This window comes from Aquila chrysaetos, chromosome 4, assembly GCF_900496995.4.
Source record: "Aquila chrysaetos chrysaetos chromosome 4, bAquChr1.4, whole genome shotgun sequence".
NCBI lineage: Eukaryota > Metazoa > Chordata > Aves > Accipitriformes > Accipitridae > Aquila > Aquila chrysaetos.
Window position 1 is genome coordinate 43,587,877 of NC_044007.1, and position 18,801 is coordinate 43,606,677.

The 18,801-nt window shown below is 39.7% G+C and overlaps 1 protein-coding gene across 2 annotated transcripts; it reads right to left on the bottom strand.

Annotated features, from left to right (window-relative positions):
- Nucleotides 1-6,186: 6,186 nt before the first annotated feature.
- Nucleotides 6,187-17,523, bottom strand: MRPL15 (mitochondrial ribosomal protein L15). Of its 2 annotated transcripts, XM_030012030.2 has the most exons (6): nucleotides 17,347-17,523; nucleotides 13,649-13,806; nucleotides 10,814-10,979; nucleotides 10,178-10,301; nucleotides 8,577-8,957; nucleotides 6,187-6,323 (listed from the first exon to the last, which is right to left on the bottom strand). In XM_030012030.2, exons 1-5 carry the CDS (start codon nucleotides 17,443-17,445, stop codon nucleotides 8,620-8,622), a joined length of 885 nt encoding a protein of 294 aa, XP_029867890.1. In that variant the 5' UTR covers nucleotides 17,446-17,523; the 3' UTR covers nucleotides 6,187-6,323; nucleotides 8,577-8,619. The 2 variants fall into 2 exon arrangements, with proteins under 2 accessions (XP_029867890.1, XP_029867889.1); XM_030012029.2 differs by lacking the exon at nucleotides 6,187-6,323 and having other exon boundaries at nucleotides 8,387-8,957; nucleotides 17,347-17,501.
- Between the last annotated feature and the right edge of the window lie 1,278 nt (nucleotides 17,524-18,801).

Below are 18,801 nucleotides of genomic sequence, written 5' to 3' on the forward strand. Positions count from 1 at the left end.
CCAGTTCAGCCATCTCACAGTTTGCTCACAGCAGCTGCAATGCACAGCTCCCAGGAGACTACATGCAAAACCTTCACGGCTCCAATATCAAGCTTGAACAAGCTTTCAAGCTACCTTAACTTCATCGTTAGAAGAGTACACTAGAAACACTGAAAACAAAGGCCCAAAGTGATGATGAAATAAGTTAACTACTCACTTTGAAGTTTAAACCTTCCAGAAAGAGAGAATAGTGACTGAACCAGAATTCACTGAAATCCCATAGGAACAAATGCGTCTGGTCACTAGGTGTCAGCCTTGCCTGCACCAGAAGGACACTGGACCTTCTCCCTATCCCAGTGAGCAGTTGCAACTCTCAGCACTACAAATCATCATAGCAGCCTTGTAATTTGGGGAAAGGAGCAAAAGACGATGTTGTTTGTGTGGGATGCTTATGTACCTGGTAATATAGTATTCGTTACCCTCAGGTTTGGATGCTGGAAACAACAGCATGTTTCTTTCATGCTAAGGATATGTGACTGGAGGTCAGGTGCAGACACAGCAGAGGAGTTACGCTCTCAAACAATGAATAAATCAGCAGGGTATAAGCAATGAATCAGTAACTGTTTTGCAAGCTTCACAATATTTACTGTTTATCCTAAAGCACCCGTTCCTGGAATAATGCCATCACATGAAAATGCTGGCTCCCACTTCTTAAATTTGCTTCTAGCCTTGCTGGATACAGGAACAATGCTTGGAAACGAGGTCCCTGCAGGGCTGAAAATGCTAAGGACAACAAAGAAAACCTAAAATGTATTCTTTAAATAATTTCTTGAATACTTACAGTCCATAACAGTACAGTCAGCAAAAACAAAGAGTAATTAAATATGCAGTGGAGTTTCAGTAGTGTTTGCAGAATACTCGTACGTTCCTGATTTTGGAATCTCTTCAGATGGAGACTTTCATACCTTGATTCTCATGTTCCCAAGTCTGTGCAAATTATCTCTTCTTTTGCTAGGGCCAACTACAGTACCATAGCTGCATGTCAGTGCCCATAGTGGTCTGCTGCCATTGCAGTGTCCTAATAAGCTGCAAGCAAAGTCATCCAGCTCAGCTGAGAGCAACAGTTCATACTAGGAAAACATTCACTTTTCACAAGATGCAGCAAAAATTACTTGACAGGGTTTTACCTTCCATTTTCTTTTTTGGTTCTCTTAATAGACAGATAAGTTTTTCCACAACAAAGACAGACAAAATCATAGCATCCCAGTGCTTTGGTTCCCTCAGATAAATACAAATGGGTGTGGAAAAACTGACCCAGGTAGAATTTTGCAACATATTCACATCCTTGCTACGGTAATTCATCTCACGATCATTCCACAGTAAACACCTGTCTTTAATGGTGAACCTGGAAGGACTGGAACCTTCCAATAACAACAATAACAACAAAACCCAACAACAAAATCACAATTAGCCCAGACATTTCACAAGTCCTAGAAGTCAGGGTGGCAGCAGTGTCACCACAGCCAAGTCCAACATAAAACCAGTAGAATAATATTTTGACTGGAACAGTCTCAAGCCTAGTACATGGCCTATACCCAGACTGCCTGCTGTGGTGATTAGTGCGATTGCCTTGCCAAAAAGAAAAAAAAAAAAAAGAAAGAAAAAGAAGGGATAAATGGTTGCCTGTGCACTAAAAAACACATCTATGAGGTTTCAGGGACCCAGAAATCACTGAAAACAGGAGAAATAGCAAGTCCAAATCTGTAGAAGGATCAGTCCCAAATCTGTCTTTTATACAAACAACACAATTCATCACAGTAGTTGTAGAGGGGACCCTAAGAGATGCACTGGACTGCATGTTCTCAGAGAGCAGCGAGACAACATTTGTGTTTAGGTACTCAGTCACCTTCTCTATTACAAGCATCACTTGCTGAAGCAGACACCTCAGAGTGGTACTATTCTCCCCTCCCATTTTTTCTTTTGAAAATTCAGGTGACTTTAATTTCCATGCTTCGCTTACAGAGGAAACACATATGTTAGAGTTAGCACAAACATCAGCAACATATTACATGAGGGCCAAAGAAGGTAGGCAGGCAAATTTTGAATGGCAATACCAGTGCAGGGCTGGGAACTGGGAGTCATCCACCTTGAAAGAGTCAAAGGCTTCCAGGTGGGGTTATCACTGATTTCTGTATCCTGGAAAAGCTGCAGTCTCCAGTAGTTGTAAAATAATGCTGATTGTCTGATTGCCAGCCTTTCACCTCTTGTGGCTCCAAGATGTCCTCTGACTTGTTTTTTACTAAATCAGCATGCTTATTTTCAAAGACAAATACAACCTAGTACATCAAGCTTCAGAATTTCCCAATGGTGAGCTAGGCAATCCACACTGGTGATATGTGGATCCCTAAGGAGAAGTTCCAACCATCAACTTCAAGCATCTTGGGTCACTGAAAACACAGAGTGGCATTCAGCTCCAGATACTTAAGTTTTGGGTGTATACAAGTGTGCTATATGTTAAAACTATGGTCACAGTCAGTGGAGCCCACAGTGCAATTTAGTTGCTTAGATGTCTGCTTCAGGCTAAACACAGTAATTCTCCAGGCTCCACTGACTATATCAATCAGATTACTGGTGACTATGAAATGAGCTTGAACAACTGTCTACATGTGAGCAATGTAAATTTAGACTTGCATTAATTCTGAAGTTAAGACAATACCTCACTATACTAAATTCATAGGGAAGTTGGATTCCAACTTTTGAAGCTCTGAACCACAGCTACATTCAACAAAGTAAAGAAAGTATCTCCCTTGTCAGATATTAAGAGTGAATTTCTTTTCTTAATTTAAGGTACTCCACACCGGGAGCAAGGCAAACTACACCAGCATCACAAAAAAAATCCATAGAGAACAAGTGTACTGTAAATTTATACATCAACTTATTTTTCACAGGCTGCTCTATGTACACAAACCTCTAGCTGTCATCACCTGCCCAAGGAGTAACAATAAAAATATTAACATCAAGAAACGGCAGACTTTCAGGCTAACCTGCCCATATTTAGAGATTAGAGACCAGACAGGACAATCCTATCAGGAGACAGAATGAATCTTACAGAGGCTGGGTTTCCAAAAGTGCAAGAAGACTGATTGGGGCATTGATGTATTGAATGCAAAATTGCCTATCCATTCAGACTTGTACCTAGTGTGTGTAATTCTGAGTTAAGTGCACAGACACCCTTCTAGGGAGAGCTCCTTGACTCTGAGTAAACTCCGAATCCATTGCTCAAAGGGCCCTCCAACCCGGTCGGCGTGTGTCCTGGAATCTGCAAGGTTAACAAGTAAACAACATTGCTGTTGACATTTTTAACAACAAAAGCAACACCAGTCCAGGAAACTCAAGCCACGAAAAACCCTCTCGTATAAACAGATGCAGGAATGATCAACACTTTTCCTGCTCCAGAGGCACATAAAACAACCAGATTTTCAAACCCAGAGTGGGCCAGACAGGATGACACTGTGAGAATGATTGAGCCCTGTAGTTCCCACCACTACAACGGGAGAAGTGAGAAGAGACCTCGGGAAGATGCAGATGTGACAAGAGGGAATATTAACCAAAGGAGACAGAATAGATCTGAGGATAGTTTGCTTCCACTGAGAACCCAGTAATTGTTCAGGCAATGCCATATATTTTTGCTACAAAAGACCAATACGGGCCACCTGAGCTAGGAGATGAAGGAGCTTAAAAAGTTTGTAATTTTCCTCTAATGGGTAATAATTCTGTCACACCTGGACTTCTAACTACATCTTTTCATAAACTGAACCGTAACAATAAACTGAAGTACAGACTGTGAGTTATGCAAAACTATTCCCATCTGATCACCTATCAGGAAATTTTAAGAAATAAATCTGCATGTGGAATATTAAACTGGCCATTTTGGACAGACACAGCATCTTTCTTATTTTAGCAATGTGTAAATATAACACTTAAATATTTAAAATACGGAACTTGTGCAACAATTTCAAATTAAGAGACAAATTTTTACAGAACGTGAGTGTTCAACTGTGCAAAATTACCTTTGTATCAGCATTTTGAATTTTAGCAATAAAACAGAAAATAATAAAATAGCAATGGGAAGCTATCTTCATAATTGATCACTTTTATATGACTTCCTGGAGCACTAACATCAATTATACTTGTATGTCAAAACAATGTTGGCACACTGCCAGCGAAGATTCAGATCAGGGCCACTTATTTATTCATTTATTCCTTTTTGGAAATCAGTGAATGGCACAGTGAACTTTTGGTTGTTAAACACAAGTACTATAAGATGAAGTATAATGAATTAAAAGCCAGCATGATGTTGTTGTACATGTAACTAAAAGGGAAAATGCATATATTTTAACTTCCTTCATTTCGGGTCTGCAGTCAGCCACCTGTAAGTATAGTATTGACTGGCTGCTGTTAGTAAAGTCTATCTCCTAAGAAATAGGTGATTTCTAATTATCAAGGTATGATACAAGGTATGTACTCGTTCAAAGGCCTTTATTTTTATTTCAGTCTCGCATATGAAATCAGTTTTATCAAGGAACCATTCAAAAGTATGATGTTGTCAATAAAAATTGACATGGCTTTCAGTATTTTATGGCACAAATAACACTTCTTTTCCTCAGCTACCTGATAATGCTTTTCCGGTTACAGCAAATTGGGTGCTTCTTGCTGTGTAATACATTGTTGCATATGAAAAACCCCTATCAAAACAGGATATCCAAGGCAATCATTTATCTTATGAACATGAAAACACGGTACATATTCCTAAGTAAAAAGAATGGCCTTAGATGCCAGTGCTAGCTTAGAGCCTTGCATCAGTGAGCCTGACCCTCATATAAACAACAGTCCATTGGAAGGCTGTTTATTATGGATTTATTAGAAACCTTGTCAATAACTGATTTGTGCTTTTGATAATTCTGTATTCAGTTGCCAGGAGACTTGTGTTCCTGACGAGATAAAATGAACAGGAAATCCTCTATAGCCTTGTCACTTTTTTCACTAGTAAATAAAAATCAGAACAACCATTATAAAATACAAGCTACTGTAAACAGAAGAGAGGAAAAAAAGACAAGCGTTGCATATTTTAAATAAAGCAACATACAGCCCTTTTTGCCCTCTCCAATTATAAGATGATAAAAGATCACCTTTATAAAGCAGAATGACCGGATTTTGTGGAACGTGGCTGTTTTGGCTCCAAGGTATTTGTAGCGTTATAGTATCAGAGCCAGGATACAGCTGCCTTGTGACTAAGACGTCGTTCACTGAATAAGTGCTATCCAATCCCTCAACGTCACCAGACATCTGTTTCCTGTTTTCATTCTTTCTTTCACTGTTATCATTTTATCCAAGTTACCCTTTCACCTGAAAACCATTTAGAAACCTACAGAAACCAGCGCGTGCACGCGTGTGTATATCAAAGAAGTTGATTTAGAAAAAAAAAATTGCCAAGAGCAATTTGTTCATTTTAATACAAAGAGCAGGAGTGGAAACAAAGTTGCCCCCCCCCTTCTCCTCCCAAAAATACACAATGATACATAAACACTTTTGTCTTCTGGTCTTCACTAATATGACTAACTTCCTTCTTTGCTTCCAGTTAAGTAGCTTTCCTGTTGAGTACCACCACCTCCACAAAATACAATTGTGAATTGATTCATAAAAACAGAAACATTATGGCACAAATAAGGGAAGGCAATAAATACTCTTCCCCCCCAACTCCTTCCCAAATGGAGGCAGTAGTATTGTAATAACAAAAAGAAAAAAAAAAAGTATTACTTGTCATTTAAGGTTCCAAACCAACAATCATCAGGATGCAGAACAGGATACATCTAAAGTGAGAAAGTTATTTACTTCACATTCAAGTTAACACTAGCTATACTTTTTTTGGCACACAGTATTATTCTCAATGTGCCAAAAAAGTGTTGTGGACTTTATAAAATATGAATGTTAACGCCACTAAGACCAAATTCCTGCTATTCACAATCCAATTTTATATTGGTGTTGTTTTGCTGTTTCACCTATACTTAAACCACAAGTCAGGAGAACAACCATTACTGATAGCATCTAACACATATTAACAACGAACAATAGAAGCTGAAGCGTAAGTTGTCAAGAATTAGTGACTTTCCATTGTTAAGCTCTGGATTTCAGATTCTTTAAACAGCATGAGAATAGAAAACTTGTTTTATTTTGTTTTGTGATTACAGATGCTCATATTAATTGACAAGGCAGTTTGTTGAGTGAAGCAAAAATCTGGGCTGGTTGACAAACACCAACAAAATTCATCCACTTCTTGCTATTTTCTGAAAGAAAAAGAAGATCTTTTAATTTTTTTTTTTCTCACCCCCTCCAACCCTGAGGCACACCAGTGAAATACAGGTGTTATACAGGAGAAACAGGAGATTCTGGCACTCAGAGGGCTTTCCCTGGGAGATGGGATGGTTTGGCAGCTACAGAAAACCTTAAGTAGCATTTCCCAAGGCACATGAAAATTGGAAAGCAAGACTTCTTCTTGTGTTCTGATCTTCTGCACCATTTCCTGCATCCTAATAACAAAATTATCCTTATTTTAAAGCCAAATTCAGCTTCCATTAAAGTTCATGTAATTATGAAGCATCTCATTAACTTCTGAGGAGTCAGAGCAAGTTCTGATAGATTAACTTAGTCTCCTCTCTCATCTTCCAGTTTACTGCTTGCTTCACATCCTGGTTTCAGCTGGGATAGAGTTAATTTTCTTTTTAGTAGCTGGTACAGTGTATTTTGGATTTAGTGCAAGAATAATGTTGATAACACACTGATGTTTTAGGATAAGCGCTACTTAGCAACAATTAAGTTGAGGATTTTTCAGTTTCCCATGCTCTGCCAGCAGGCAGGTGTACAAGAAGCCGGGAGGGAGCACAGCCAGGACAGCTGACCCGAACTAGCCAAAGGGATATTCCATGCCATAGAACTTCATGCCCAGTATATAAACGGGGAAGTTTGCCGGGGGGGGGCAGATCACTGCTTAGGCATCAGTCAGTAGGTGGTGAGCAACTGCATTGTACATGACTTGTTTTTTTCTTTATTTTATTTTATTCTTTTTCATTACAATTATTCTATTTTATTATTGTTAGTAATATTTTTTTTTTTTACTTAGTTATTAAATCATTCTTATCTCAACCCACAAGTTTCACTTTTTTTCCAGTTCTCCTCCCCATCCTAGTGGGAGGGAGGGGAGTAAGCGAGCAGCTGTATGGTGCCTAGCTGCTGGCTGGGCTTAAACCATGACAGTTCATCATCCCAAATGCCCAATCCTAAGCTTCCTAGAATGAAACCTAGAATATTCTTGCATACTAATAGTAGAGTATTCTGGAGAGATTGACGAAACAAACATTTGTTGGAAAATATTTTTCAAGATTGTATCAAGTTGGTGTGATTAAAACAGTTTCCCATAAAAATAATTTCTTCATAACTTTTCACAACATCTAAATTCATTTGTCCACTGTCATATATGCAGTCTGTGATCAAGCTGAAAACTGAATCCAATTGCGTAAAACTGAATCCAATTGCGTACTTTGTCCATCACATCTCCATCCTTCAAAATCTACTGTCACTGCCTAATATTCTTTGACTCTTGATTCTGCTATGCATTTTTATTAATGACATCACATTTGTGTCTGGACAAGTTTTAAATTCTGTTTGAATAATAAAAGCCATTGATTTGTCAGGCATTGGAACAGGCTGCCCAGGGAAGTGGTGGAGTCACCGTCCCTGGAGGTGTTCAAAAAACGTGTAGACATGGCACTTCAGGACATGGTTTAGTGGGCATGGTGGTGTTGGGTTGGCAGTTGGACTCGATGATCTTAGAGGTCTTTTCCAACCTAAACAATTCTATGATTCTATGACTAAGATAGCTATCTTTTTTTTTTTTCTCCTAAATTTAGAAAGTTCTTTTAAACTGCATACCCTGTCTTTCTCAAATCCATCTGAAGGAATAAGTCAAAAATCAAGACCTCTCAAGCTCTAGTGCTATTGATGGCAGTGGCAAAATCCAAAACATTGCTATGGAATTGAAGAGGTTAATAAATTCCTCTGTACTTTGTTGTTTCTGGTCGTTCTTAATTTTCCCCATCTAAAAATAGATGGTCTATCTCTTAGAGGTATTCAAGATACCATTTTCTAAAACGTAAGTTATAATATTATGTAATACAACTGTAAAACTAATACTAGTTTTGTACTGCCACGTTTCTGATTTTAAATTTGGGGGGAGAGGGGAATATAAACTAATTATTAGGTCAAGTTATTCTTTGGAATCATCCTCTGAAATAAATGCAACACTGAAACATTTTGTCTGAAAAAATAACTGGCAAATCATTGCAAGAGAAAGTGCCCGAACACACACTTTATGTCAGACTCTACACTGTTTCCAAATGTTAAGATTTTTCATACACTGTATTATGACAATAAAGAAGTTGAGAGCTACACCAGAAGATTACATAAACAAAAATTTATGTTTTGTCTAGTGTAACAGGAGTCTTAAAAAAAACAAACACCACTTCGTATCCATTATTTCATACCCAGATGTTTCCTGAACACCTGCAGTTGTCTCCAGTCCTGAATTCATGAGCTATAGTATTTTAACAGCCTCTCATCAGTTGGTTTTAGAATTTTCTTGTCTGCCATGTTTACGATCCATCCTGGAGCAAGACCAAAAAATATCTGCCTAGGATCCTTGCGTGCACTTAACATTTTGAAGAGCTCATCCTTCGTTATGTCTGGTAAGACATAGCCGTATTTCTTGGCAAGTTCAAGCCTGGCTTCCGCAACCTTAGATGGATCTGCCAGGTAACCACGATTCCTGGCATCTGTGTAGTAACGGACTAGATCTTCCGGTGGAAGCATTCGCTTTGGAATAGGCTGGCCACGCAGAAAAAATACTACTGGCTTACATAAAATTTCTGTGGGTGAACATGAAAGAAAATTAGATACTATGCTTTATAATACATATTTAAAGACATTAAATGACACCTTCTTATTTAGTATTTTGTGCTAAATAGATTATTATAGTCTTATTAAAAAGCATCAAGCAAAAACCCAAATCTTAAGAATAATCTTGTTGAGAATGAGATAGTGGTTTACAAGTTTCACTTAACCAAACAAACAACTCTGTTTTAACTGGTATTTAGAGTGACAATCTGGATGAATCATTACTTCTAATATATTTAGAATGCCCACTTTGGAAAGACACATTAACTAAGCTAGATGCCACCATTTATTTAAAGGACTGACTTCCAGGTTAGAAGCAATGCATTTGCACAGCTATTTACACATTGTACCAACAAATGTCAAATTTAGTGCTTCTGTAAGTATTTTAAATAAAGAATCAATGGCACATGCACCTATTTAATCATTGTGAGACTATCCTCTCTTCCTCAAGTTTTACTGAATTTGGCAAATTACATTCCAGATCCTTTTAACCTTAGTATTTTGATTATTTTCTGGACTGGAAAAAAAGAAATTGTATCACTCCAGGGTAACATATTTTGCACACTAAAAATGTCTATTCCTCTTGTTCTCAGCCTCATTCATACATGAAAGCTCCATTATTGTCAATAAAAACTGCATGAATGAATATTAGGCAGGATGCAGCCTCAAGCAAAGCAAAGCCTCGTTCTTCAGTGAAAGTGTTCCGAAAACAATAGTCATTTTGACTGGAATGATTCTGAGCTTGTAACGTAGTTATTTCCTCACTTTAACTGGAAAAGTATTTTAAATTAAAAATATAAACATCCACCATGTTTTTTAAATCTAATTTTTTTCCTGAATTTTCTTAGTGTTATTAAACACGTGAGAAAGTTAGAAGACAAAAATTCAAAGAAACAATCTTTTATTAGTTCCTCTGTTTACAAAGCTACTTGGATTTCTTTAACTGGCTGATTGGTAAATGACTACTAACACTGGTAGGGCTAAACAGGTGAATGGTTAAAAAAAATCAAAACTGAGGATGCATTACAGTTCAACATTTGTATAACAACGCGTTGTTGAAGCTTTTAGAATAGAACTGGATTATTTTCCAGTAAGAACTATGTTTGAAACTATGATTTGGATTGTTTAATCTTCACACATTAAAAAAAAAAAAAAAAAAAAAAAAAAGGCAGAAATGAAAATAAGTTCTTACCCAAACTCCTTGGATCGTAGAACGATGTTGTTACAACACCTCCATTTTTTTCTATGGCTGCAATTGCTAATTCAGATGCCCACTGCACTTCAATATTTACCTTGGCTGAAAAAATATCAGCACCCTGTAAATTTCAACACATATTAGAGTACCATTAAAATGAGTATTTTTGGACAAACATTCATTCTTCTCTGCAAAGTTGTGAGAAACATTAAATCCTGCAAAACATTATTATTTGTCTGTTCCCTGCACCAAGGCAGGTAACCAAATTGCTCTAACTCAGTCACCTGGGTTGAATGAAAAAAACCCTCTGCCTTTCCAAAATATTCATACATTTCTTCCAGTACATTAGAGTCTTCTGTTTTAAAATACTAGTTCGACCTCTTGTTATGTGCTCCTTAACTATCATTTTGGTAGTCTCTCAGGTCTTAAAACATCACCCTGGATTTTTTTTTTTTTTGCGAACACACAGTGCCCTCTAGTGGATTTATTATCACAAAAATTCCACAGCAACCTAGTTTAGAGAAGCAAAGATGCTTCCAAAACATGGGAAGGACAATCTGACAGCCCGGTATGGAAAAACTGAAAACCCAAGGCTTTATCCTGCCTGAAGTAAAAAGTGTCTTGTATGCATACCTCCTCCACCAGCTGGACACCATAATCCCTTTTGAGAGGCTGCACTGTTACACCTCTGGCATTAGTGAGCTGTGTTAAGTCAATTGGTTGCATGGGATCAACTCTGCCCAAATCAATCAGGTACTGGAGCCTCTGAAGACTGAGGGGTTGATACTGACGCCTGCGGCTGGGGAGAGGAAAACAAAAAAAACCCAAACAAAAAAATGAGACATTTACAAAACTGAAGCTTTAATAGGAACTGGTCAACTGAGATTCACCACACTGTATTCTATTTTCTACCTACTCCTAGAACTACCAAGTAAACATTTAAAACACACCTATCCATAAACAAAAACTTTAATTTAATGCAAATACAAGCCCTAGTTACAGCCCAAGACTCCATTGTGCCTTCAGCTTTGCTCACACCCCCCCACCTCCAATATGACATTAATCATTTTGCTGTTGCTGAGCTCAATTTACTCCAGAATACCTCTCTACCTGCTGACTGGTTTAAGGAAGCAAGAAAGATGAAGAAATTAAAGTGTCAGCATTTCTTGGTAAGTCAACAGGATTCTAAATAGCTACCATCTTCAAAGGGAATCCAGTTTGGTAGCTTCACTGATACATTCAGAAAATTTGACAAAAAACCCCACAGAGTCAAAACCAAATATACGCTCTCCCCCACAAATTTAGTCAAAGGCTATCAGACAAATGCCGTATGTGCTCCTGCATAGCTTGCTTCTATCCAACAAGATTTTTTAGTCCATTATCACTGTACCTGACATCTCACAAGTATTGAATGGAATCTTGCTCAAAAGATCACCAAGGAAGAGAAATATTGAGAAAATATGCATTAAACCATATCCCCAAAGGAAGCTGGAATATTTTGTCAATAGCCATCAGCTTCTGCAGAATCTACTTTTGTGTTTTATGAAGTTCTAACTTTACTACACAAACCAATCCTTCGAACAGTTTTCCCAATCCCAGTGTCTATGCCTACTGCATACCATTTATGCTGATGCTCAAAACTGTCTCATACAATCAGTGTGACCACTGCTAGAGAAAATTTGTGAGTGGTAGCAGAAAAACTGAGAAGAAGCTTATCTCTGTTACTGGCAAGCTAAGACAGACAAGCAACAGAATTTGCACTGTCAGACAGTTCCTAACAGAGCAAAAGTGCTAGAAGTGGAGGAACACGACTGCAGAAAGAAGACTGAGGTGAAGATAAACAAGCAGAGACGTTGTCCAGCATGCTGCCATCCTGCCACAATAGCATCTTTCAAGTGCACTTACAATATTCACTAGAAAAACATTTACAATAGCCTGACATTGAAATTTTGCAAGCAACATTGAAAAGAAATTACAGAGCACTTTCTTTGTTTCCACATGCTGTCAGATGTGGTTGAAAAAAAGCAAGACCCTATTAATTTCTTGTCACTGCAGAAGCTTGGATTTTTGCTGTTGGTTATTCATGAACTTGTGACCATTGTTAGCATAAGAAGCTCAGTGTCTGCATTCTGCAGCATTTCCTTTGTAGGACTGCAGATCTACACTCTGCCTTCAGCTATCAAAAGTGCTTCTCATTTACTCTTTTAATAACTTAAGCAAACAGGAGAAAATGACAGTACTTGGAAATAGAGATTGAATCATACTTCAAAACTAGTAAGACTCACAGAGAAAACCTTTAATAACCAGGACAGGTCTGTAAGTTATACTGCATGCATAAAGAATGGAAATATAGAAAAGCACAGCTATTTGATGAAGTTATATCAGCAAATGAAACATGAAATCAAACTGCAAGCTTAACAATTCACAAACAAATACACATTAGTCTTTTCATTCTTGAACAGTCTGCTAGGGGTGGCATGTTTTTATTACTAATGCCTATAAGAGTATTTCATGGGTACAGAAGTTTTCATAACCATACTAAAAGCAACAAAATGGTTAGTGACCCAGGTAACATACATGCTATCTTAGGAAACAAAACCAGCTTTAAACAACAAAAAATTTTTAAACATCAAAATTTTGTAATTGACAGTGTAAGTGAAGGAAATGAATAAAACACTGGCATACAGCTCCCCAGCTAAGAACAGTGACTGGAGAAAAGACATGTTAGAAGAATAATTTTAAACGTTAAAAAGCTGGAAGATGGACATGGCATAAACAAGCACAATGTGAAAAGAGGACGGAAGTGTCAAACAAGGCAGAATGCATGAGGAGAACAATGGTGAAAGATGACTTAATGGCCTCATCCAGCAGATTTGCTATCAAAGAGCCTGTTAAGATCCTAGGTGGAACAGATGGAGTACAGACAGACAAAGACCCCAGTTTGCAGGGCTAAAAAAGTAGAGTAATGAAGAAAAGCAGAATTGTTTGGCTAGCGGCAGATCAGAGCTTAAGGTGAATAAAGCGAAGAGAAATAACAAAGCAAGGCTTTGGATTACATTTCCATGCCCAACATCCTCACTCAAGTCAATGGGACTGTTTCCCAGTCAGTTCACTAAGTTATCTGCTGCACAGACAGGCAGAAAGAAACAAGCATATATGAAGGAGTGGTTTCAGAGGTAAAAGGCACTCAGCTGTAGGAGGAAGCCTACATATGCCTGCTACATATGAGGGATTATGCAAAGAAAAGGGTAAATAAGCAAAGCTGTAAAACAACAGAAAATAAGTGAATTAATTAAAAAAATAATCTCACAAAAAATTGAACATTCTGCTGGTAAGGAAGCTAACAGTTTGAGAGGAATATCTCATTTTCAGTTAGGCCTGTTTTGGCATATAAGATTTTGGCTTCAGGAGGAAGATCCAAGAAAAGCAGACAATGATTAATTTCTGAGTAAATGTGAAGAAACTTACCTATGTCCCTCATTAAACCCATATTTTGGTATGGCCAAGTAAAATGGAGTTTGACCACCCTCAAAGCCTAATCGGGGGCGATTTCCTCTTTGTCTTTCTCCTTTGTGACCTCGACCACACTTCCTACCTCCGTATCTTCCACGGCCACGTCTTTTCTCCTTGAAAACAATCAATGATACGTTTAGTCAACTACTTTGGAAATAAATATCTATAAAACGTAAGATCTCAGAGATATAAACAACTGAGCAAAATGCTGATTCTCAAGCAAAATTAAGAGATAGCTCTTTTCTACGGGGAAAAATAGTCAGAAAAGCAGTTAATGTGATTTTTGCAGAGCACAGCTCTAGGTAGGCACCACAAAGAGTCTGAAAGTTTACATAAGCACATATTGCAATAAAATGAATACTAGTATTTAATCCTACCTCTTATAACCTGCACTCTCCAAGTTAGAGAATTGTCCTGAATTTACTATTCATATTTTCTCCTATTTCACGAGCAAGTTGCTCAGTGCTCAGAAGTTTCCAAACACTGACAATGAAAAAAAAAAATAAATAAAAAAAAAATTTAAAAAAAAAATCAATTCTACTTCAAGGGGCAGGGAAACAGACTGTATATGCTATGCACAAATATAATTCTTTTCACGGACTCAGACTTTCCAAAGAGTCTGCAACTGTTGCCATTTCTAGTGACTACAAATCAAAAAAGAGAAAATTGCATTTTAAACCTTTATTATTTTTTAAATTAAGACTGTGATACTAAGCTATTAGTTTCCTGAGCACTTTGAAGGAGCACTGCAGCCATAAGTAGCAGTTCAGCAATCTTCTTGCACTCACCTCCTATTTGTGCCAGCAGAAGCACTTGCACAGCCAAATGGTGAATGGGATCGAAAAGATAAGCAAAGGTAAAACCTTTTTTTTTTTTTTAAAAATTTAAAATCCACGTCAGTTGCACCATTCGGTACAATTCATGGGTATGCAAATATCTATAGGATGACAAAACAGGCAGTAACCAAGGGAGCAAATGAGCAGCTGGGAGCGACCACTATTAAATGAAGCGGTGCCAGCTCACTCTGACCTAACTAATCAAGTTTTCTGTGTAAGGTGTCTTCATTTAATTCATGTACTAAAAAATGTGCAGCACTAAGGCTCATTTTGATTTCTTCACGCTTTGTCAGGGATAAGATAGAGCCAGGAGCTTCAGAATCCTTGCCACTGTGCTGCACATGGTAGAGTTCACTGTTCAGCTCCAAGAGGCACGATCACATCTGTGCATCACTTTGATGGATCCATTTGATCTTACAAAGTTTTTCCCATTGAAGCTAATATTCACTGGAATGTAAACACATGTGGAAAGAGCAATGTCATGTTGCTAACTAGTCTCATATCTGCACAACACAATTCACACATTTGCTATTCTCCATTGTGTTCCTCAACGTGAATCAGTCAGGCTTGGAGACACGTAAAGCAACACATTCTAAACAGTATTTGTACTATAAGCTAACTTTGGTTAAATCACAGCATAGTCACTGTTGGATCAATAATAATGTAAATAATTCATTATTAAAGAGACTACAATACGCCCCTTCAATTTCTCATTTTTTGTATTCAACAGTCAGAGAGCCAAACTTCAAGCACCCCTAATCCTACAAACCACTCTATGCAGTTAAGACTGCAGCAAGGAGTATTGAGTAAAACTCAGGTCTGAAAACTGCTCATTACATCATGGTACTCGATTATTAGCCTAACACCACAAAGACATAAACTAGGATGTTTTATGCTCTTTATTGTGTCTGTAAGTTTTCCAAAGTTGTGGAGCACTTAACATGCACTGAAATATTAATAGAAAAGTCAGTACGGACATGCATGAGAAAAAAATGCATTAATTAATTTGAAATATCATCTGACCTAAGATGCACAGCTTACCTGTATTAATACTAAAGAGTATAGAGTTCAAGTGCAGATTTGTGCTGGACAGATTTGTGCATCCCTGCCACCAAAGGAAGCTGACTTGTCCCCAGCCCGCACGCTGTGCTTCTTTACTCACAGCACCTCTTGTGCTGACACAAGCAGTTGTGTGGCTCTGCATTGGACAAGTCAGGGAATTAAACTAGATGAAAACTAATTTTTGTCACTAGTTTTCAACTGGTTTAGTTCCCTGCTCTGGCTCACCGCACAACCTCTTGCAGCAGTACAAAATACAAAGCGGGTGTGAGCACCTGGAGGTAAATGGAGGGCACAGCTGACCCACCCACTCTTTCTGGCAGTTGCCTGTACACACACTAGATTACACGATGACTTTGGTTAACACAGGTACACTGCCAGTATCTGGTCACAAATGGAATCAAATCAGTACACTGACCAGATTTCAGACTGTCAGCAGAGCCAATCAAAACTTTTTTTTTTTTTGCTGCAACTTCTGTTTGTGAAGTCAAATGCTCTTAAATCTGCTTATCTGAGAACTTCCTTAATCACAGAACAAGGCTGTCAGACACCAAAAGAAAAATACCAGAGAAACAGAGCCGAGGTCACTTGTACAAACTCTACCTGAAGGCAAACAGTTAGCAGTAACATGGGGAAAAGAATGCTCATTTCCTAGATGGAGTTGCAAGTTACTTGCTAAAGACCCAGTGAGCATACAAAACCCCTCTACTTTCAAGATTTAAAAAAAAAAAAAAAAAGTGTATTCCTAAACTCAACAGCTACCTTGAAAAACAAAAAGTGCTGAGACCAAACACTACGAGGAAAGCATCAGTTCTAGCAAACCTCAAGTTCAGACTATCTCACAACTTCTGGATGCTAAGCCTGAAAATAGCTGGATTAGTTTGAAAAAGCTTAAGAATCACCACTCCAGTCCTGCACAGGGCTGCTTCTTCTAGTTCGGCTTGACCCTGGGCAAGCTGGGTGTACACAGCTCCAAGTGAAGTAACTTTACAGGGGAACCCCAAGAGCTGCAGGGGGGAAGAGTTTCCATTCTCTTGTCTTGTCACAGGTTTACAGGATTACAACTACGCAGCACTCACCAGCTCTGTAGGCAGCTCTGAGGAGCCTTAAGCACTGACAGGGAAGTGCTGCTTGGTGCTCCCTGCCGATTCTCTATTCCTATGACTTTAGCCCTTGAACCTCATCCCCCTGTTCACTGATATTTCCCCTAAACCAGATGGGCTTCATCCTGGTTTCTTTTCTTTACTCCTCTATCACTCTACAAGGAGACAGGGAAGAGAATGTTTAGTTTTGTTCTCGAGAAAGCAGGAGTAACAGGAATCGTGGGCTGGCATCACATTCCTTTTCTTTTTAAGCATTTTAACCTTCCCTTTTCAAATGTATTACTCTATCCCAGAAACAGTTGGTATTCCATACTTTTTTACTGTTTCCCTCTGCTCCCCAATGATGGCATTCTGAGGGTTAGCTAGGGCCACTCATCAGCCCGTTCTCTGTGGGGATGGCTACTCACATCGGCTACGAGACGTACAAAGGACAAGAACAGAGCCAACACGCACAACACTGCCACCCACTCCTCAGCCTTCCCATGCCTATTTTGGCCAGGCCGCTCTCCTGGGCCTGCCGCAGCCTCCCCAAAGGGCTTCTGACAGCCCTCGAGGCACCCGCCACCAGGGCCGGGCGTTCCCGCTGCCGAGGCAGAGTCCTGCCGCCGGAGAGAAAGCATGCCCGCGACCCACCCGACAAACTGCAGGCACTCACCGGCTTTTTGGAGCCTGGGCTGGGCCTTAGGTTGGCCAGACTGACCCTGGGCAGCGACCGCAGCAGCTCCAGAGCCTTGCTCCGGCCATTCCCGCTCATGTCCGCTCACCTCCCAAGGGCGGCAGCGACCGCCCGCCCGGGAGAGCTGCTTTACGGCAGAACCGTAAACCGCAACTCCCGCGCCTTCCCAACAGTGTCGCGCAGCCTCCGCCGCCGCCGGCGGGGGTCAGTCCCAAACGACATTTCGTTTTCCATTATTCACACAGATCTCAGCCGAAGTGTTTTAAAGCCAAGCCTTTCAAGCCATCAGGCTGCATCTAAAAACGACTGACTGACGGCGCGCAGAACACCGATCTAAGGAGAGTGCAGCGCCCCGCACCCATCCAAGAAGTTGGAAGGCAGAAACTGGCTGGGAACGTGCCTTACCGTTCGAGGCTTTCCTTGCACTGCTGCAGTGCTTGATCACCTTTACTGCTTTAACCTTAAAAAGTGGACCTACTGGAAAACCAGACAGCTGTGGGAAGGTAGCTAGTTAGTTAGTTACCCTCAGGCGCAGGCTTACCGGAGCGAAGGACGGAGCAGGGGAAGCTGCCGCTGAGAAGTTGCAGGGCGGGAAGGCCGGTTCCCGCTGTGACCGTCAGCCAGTACTCCTCAGCGTAATACCCTACTTTTGGTCCCCAAAATCCTGTTTGACCAAAACCTCCCTCCATGTTGAATGTCTGCTTCAGATTACGTCCCGGAGAAAAGGCCGCGCAAGAGCTCGGCCAGTTCTGAGAGTAAATAGGGGTGAAATGGAAACCATGTTGCAGGAATCTGTGAGTTTCAGTATGAAATCTGTATTGCTTCTTACCCCCCTCAAAAAAAAAAATCAATAAAATTACAATGTGACAATGCAGGTGAAATGGTGGTATGGACAATCATCTTATCAAAGTCCATTTCAGCCACTATGATAGGGAAAAATACATAGTTTAGAGAACACTTTGACTGGTAAAGCTCTCACTACTTTAAGCAGAACCTTGAAATTAGGTAGAAAACTATCACTCATATCTCACTGTAAAGAGACAGCCAACTTACAAGTCTTCGAAACATTCGTAATTCAGACGTTTTCGGCAATCCCTTCAGGATTTCAGCAGCTCAGTCCCTTGAACCTTTGTCTGTAACCGGCAGGCTGCCCCATGCCCGCACGGGCCATCCTGCTGCTGCCTGACTCGCCTCTGCCCAATCCATGCAGAGCTCGCGTTTCTCCAGTGACCCTCAGCCATGCTAGCAGCAACCGGGAATTCAGGTTAAGATCATTCCAGCTGTACTGACCAAAAGATTAAAAGCTTGGTCTAATTATGAGGAGATGACCGATCTCCTTGGCTGGAGGTTCATCGGCAGGCCGCCTCATGGAAGTGACATTTACGTGGTAAATAGCACGGTGGAGAGGGAAGACAAAACTTTGTTCATGTCCCA